Source organism: Octopus bimaculoides, chromosome 5 (genome assembly GCF_001194135.2).
Source record: "Octopus bimaculoides isolate UCB-OBI-ISO-001 chromosome 5, ASM119413v2, whole genome shotgun sequence".
NCBI classification, from domain to species: domain Eukaryota; kingdom Metazoa; phylum Mollusca; class Cephalopoda; order Octopoda; family Octopodidae; genus Octopus; species Octopus bimaculoides.
In genome coordinates this window covers 96,609,710-96,613,134 of record NC_068985.1, presented here as the reverse complement: position 1 = coordinate 96,613,134, position 3,425 = coordinate 96,609,710, and the positions used below count along the sequence as shown (strand labels likewise).

The window sequence follows — 3,425 nt, the reverse complement described above, 5'->3', positions numbered from 1 at the left end:
ATATATATATATATATATATATATATATATATATATATGTATGTATAATTATATATTTATATGCACTTGTGTGTATATCTATATACATATGTGCATATAGATATATATATGCATATGTACATGTACATATATATTCATGTGTGTGCATATGTATGCACATGTGTATGATATATCTCTATATATGTGTGTGTGTGTGTGTGTGTGTATGTGATTATATTCATATATACATATTTATATATACATACATATACACATACATGTATATATATTCATATATACATATATATATATACACATATATACATATATATATATATTCATACACATATTTACATACATATATGCATATATACACACACATGTGTAAGATAGAATGTTAGTGATGATGATGATGATGATGGTGGTGATGATGAGACAGCTGTCTGCTAGAGAGGAATGTTGAGTGAGAATGGAAAACCACAAGGCATCAGAATTTGCCATTCAAGACTGAGAACATATGTTGTGCTTTCCTCACTGTTGTCAGGTGTATCAATAGATAATGTGATATGACAGGTGTGATAATTACATTAGCATATGGGTGTCTGGTAGGTAGGGGTGGTGACGGGTGTGGTGGGCATGGGCAGATTTAAGCTTTAATCCTGTGATCTGTTAATCCGGTTGACTGTGTTCTTCTGGCTGCTGTTGGAGTAGTAGTAGTTGTTGTTTAACCCCAGGTCAGCTTCAGTGCAGCCGAGCCATGCTCACCACCAAATTTCTTTTACTTGTTTCAGTCATTTGATTGCTGCCATGCTGGAGTACCACCTTCAGTCAAACTAATTGACCCCCAAGACTTATTCTTTGTAAGCCTAGTACTTATTCTATTGAGGTCTTTTGCCGAACCGCTAAGTTACAGGGACGTAAACACAGCAACATCACTTATCAACCAATGGTGGGTGACAAACACAGATACACACACATATATATATGAGGGGCTTCTTTCAGTTTCCATCTATCAAATCCACTCACAAGGCTTTGGTCAGCCTGAGGCTATAGTAGAAGACACTTGCCCAAGGTGCCACGCAGTGGGACTGAACCTGGAATCATGTGGCTGGTAAGCAAGCTACTTACCACACAGCCACTCCTGCGCCGAAACCATGTAGTTTAAAAGAAAACTTCTTAGCTATACAACCAGGGTTGTGTCCTTATTTTTATTCACCTTTTCATTTTATTGTATCTTATTATTATTATTATTATTATTATTATTATTATTCTTTCTGCTTTAAATGATTAGCCATTCACTCAATTGGAGAAACCACTTGAGTGTGCAGTGATACTTACTAAAGGAGGAGACTCTACTCATTTAACCGTAACTAATGGGTTGTGAAGTAAGGTAAACCTGATAATAAGATAGGGGAAGGCGTGCATAAATTAATAAATTAATTACTATTAGACATGGGGGGAAAACCATGTTGGTGTCTTTTTGTAATTAGTGCAGGGTGGTGTTAATTAGTTAAGCTTTAGATACAATGAAGAATAATGAAGTTTCAATTGTATTCTGGAATCTTCAGTTCAGTTGATTTCCTGCGCAAACTGTGACCTGTCTGAAAAATGAGACCCCCTGGGGTTGGGTAACTGTGGTAGCAAGTGTTGCGGGCCATTCTCTGTTGCAACGCTTTTAAAAATCATGTCTGTGAAGCATGACTGAATCTGCCATTTGGTTTGAGGTATCCAACCCATTGCTTCCTCTGTCCTTATCTTCTGTTGCTTAATTCCCCCCCTTTTTTGTCTTTATCTTTGTTTCTTTAACAAGGTAGTTATGGGTATTTTTCTCTTGATAATTTCATATTTGATACTTCGATGTTTTTTGTCCCTTTTTTCTCCCTCTGAAAATATGTTAATATTATACAGGCTGTTCAAAAAGTCTCACCGCAGTGAGCACCCACTACACTCTCGGAGTGGTTGGCATTAGAAAGGGCATCCAGCTGTAGAAACTCTGCCAAATCAGATTGGAGCCTGGTGCAGCCATCGGGTTCACCAGTCCTCAGTCAAATCGTCCAACCCATGCTAGCATGGAAAGCAGACGTTAAACGACGATGATGTTATTGCATTGAGATTTCAAGGGTCAACTTTGATAACAATGTTATTGGGGCCCCTGTTTTGGTAATGTTGGCTGAATTGTTATATACCTTATGTTGTAATTTCAGGGGTAAAATTTATGACAAAAATAATGAGCCCTTCCATTTGTAATTTTAGGGAATTTGTTGTTAACCTTGCTTTGAGATTTTATGGGTAAAGTTTGTGACAACAACAGGGTGGTGGGGTATGTTTATAATGTTGGGTGCTTTTTTACATTTCACAAAATAATGGGAATGCTACAGAGTCAAGGAATTTGGCTGCTATTTTTGGTAAATCAAGTAACAACATAAAATGATATAAAAATCTGTCTGGGAGATTAGAACCGTATTAACTCTTACTGTTTCTTTCTTTGTTTCCAGAACATGGAAATGGAATTGTACCAAGTAGACTGCGTAAAAGATGGAGAAGATTTCTTCAGTTGCTCCCCAAGGAGTCTTCAACGCAAGCGCGCATGCCGTCCAAAACCTGCGCATTTGCGTGACTTGTCAAAGGTAAGGAAAACGAACATTTATTACATCCATCTTAGCAAACGTGGAGGTATTGTTTCCAGTCATGTTTGTTTGTCTATGGACAAGATATCTCAAGAACCACTGGATGGATTCGCATGAAACTTTCAGGGATGTTTGGCCTTGTGACTGGCACGAACTGATTAGATTTTGGGATCAATCCGGTACCAGACAAAGATTCTGGATTATTTTTGCTGTTTTCAGTCGGGTTCATTTTTAGTATTCTCGTTTGTGAGAGCATTTGAGTTTATTTCAGATATTCTCATTTTAAAAATCATCTCTGGCTAATCGTTGAGAGGACGTTAGTGTTGCCTTAGCCAAAGTTTGCGTTCTCTGAGTGTTCTTGTTATCTCTGCCTTCGCTAAGGCAGAGATATTGGTTTTAGCCGTGTTTGTTTGGATTCTATCAGTCTCTTTTACTGAACTGCTAAGTTACAGGTGATGTATGCACACCAGCATCGGTTGTCAAGTGATGGTGTGGTGGGGGACAAACACAGACACATAAACATATACAAATATATATGTTTGCATGTCTGTGTTTGTCTCCCCCACCATCCAAAGCCTTGTGAGTGGATTTGGTAGACGGAAACTGAAAGTCCATCTTATATATATGCATAGGCGCAGGAGTGGCTGTGTGGTAAGAAGCTTGCTTACCAATCACATGGTTCCGGGTTCATTCCCACTCTGTGGAACCTTGGGCAAGTGTCTTCTACTATAGCCTCAGGCCAACCAAAGCTTTGTGAGTGGATTTGGTAAACGGAAACTGAAAGAAGCCCGTCATATATATATATATATATATATATAT

The 3,425-nt window shown here is 38.0% G+C and overlaps 1 protein-coding gene across 3 annotated transcripts in view; it reads left to right on the top strand.

The window, feature by feature from the left end:
- LOC106878581 (protein C-ets-1) overlaps positions 1-3,425 on the top strand; it is a 192,268-nt gene that overhangs the window by 35,343 nt on the left and 153,500 nt on the right. For all 3 annotated transcript variants that reach the window (XM_052967851.1, XM_052967850.1, XM_052967849.1), the window contains exon 2: positions 2,475-2,606. In XM_052967851.1, the coding sequence (XP_052823811.1) occupies positions 2,478-2,606 (129 nt within the window). In that variant the 5' untranslated portion in view covers positions 2,475-2,477. The remainder of the gene's footprint in view (positions 1-2,474; positions 2,607-3,425) is intronic.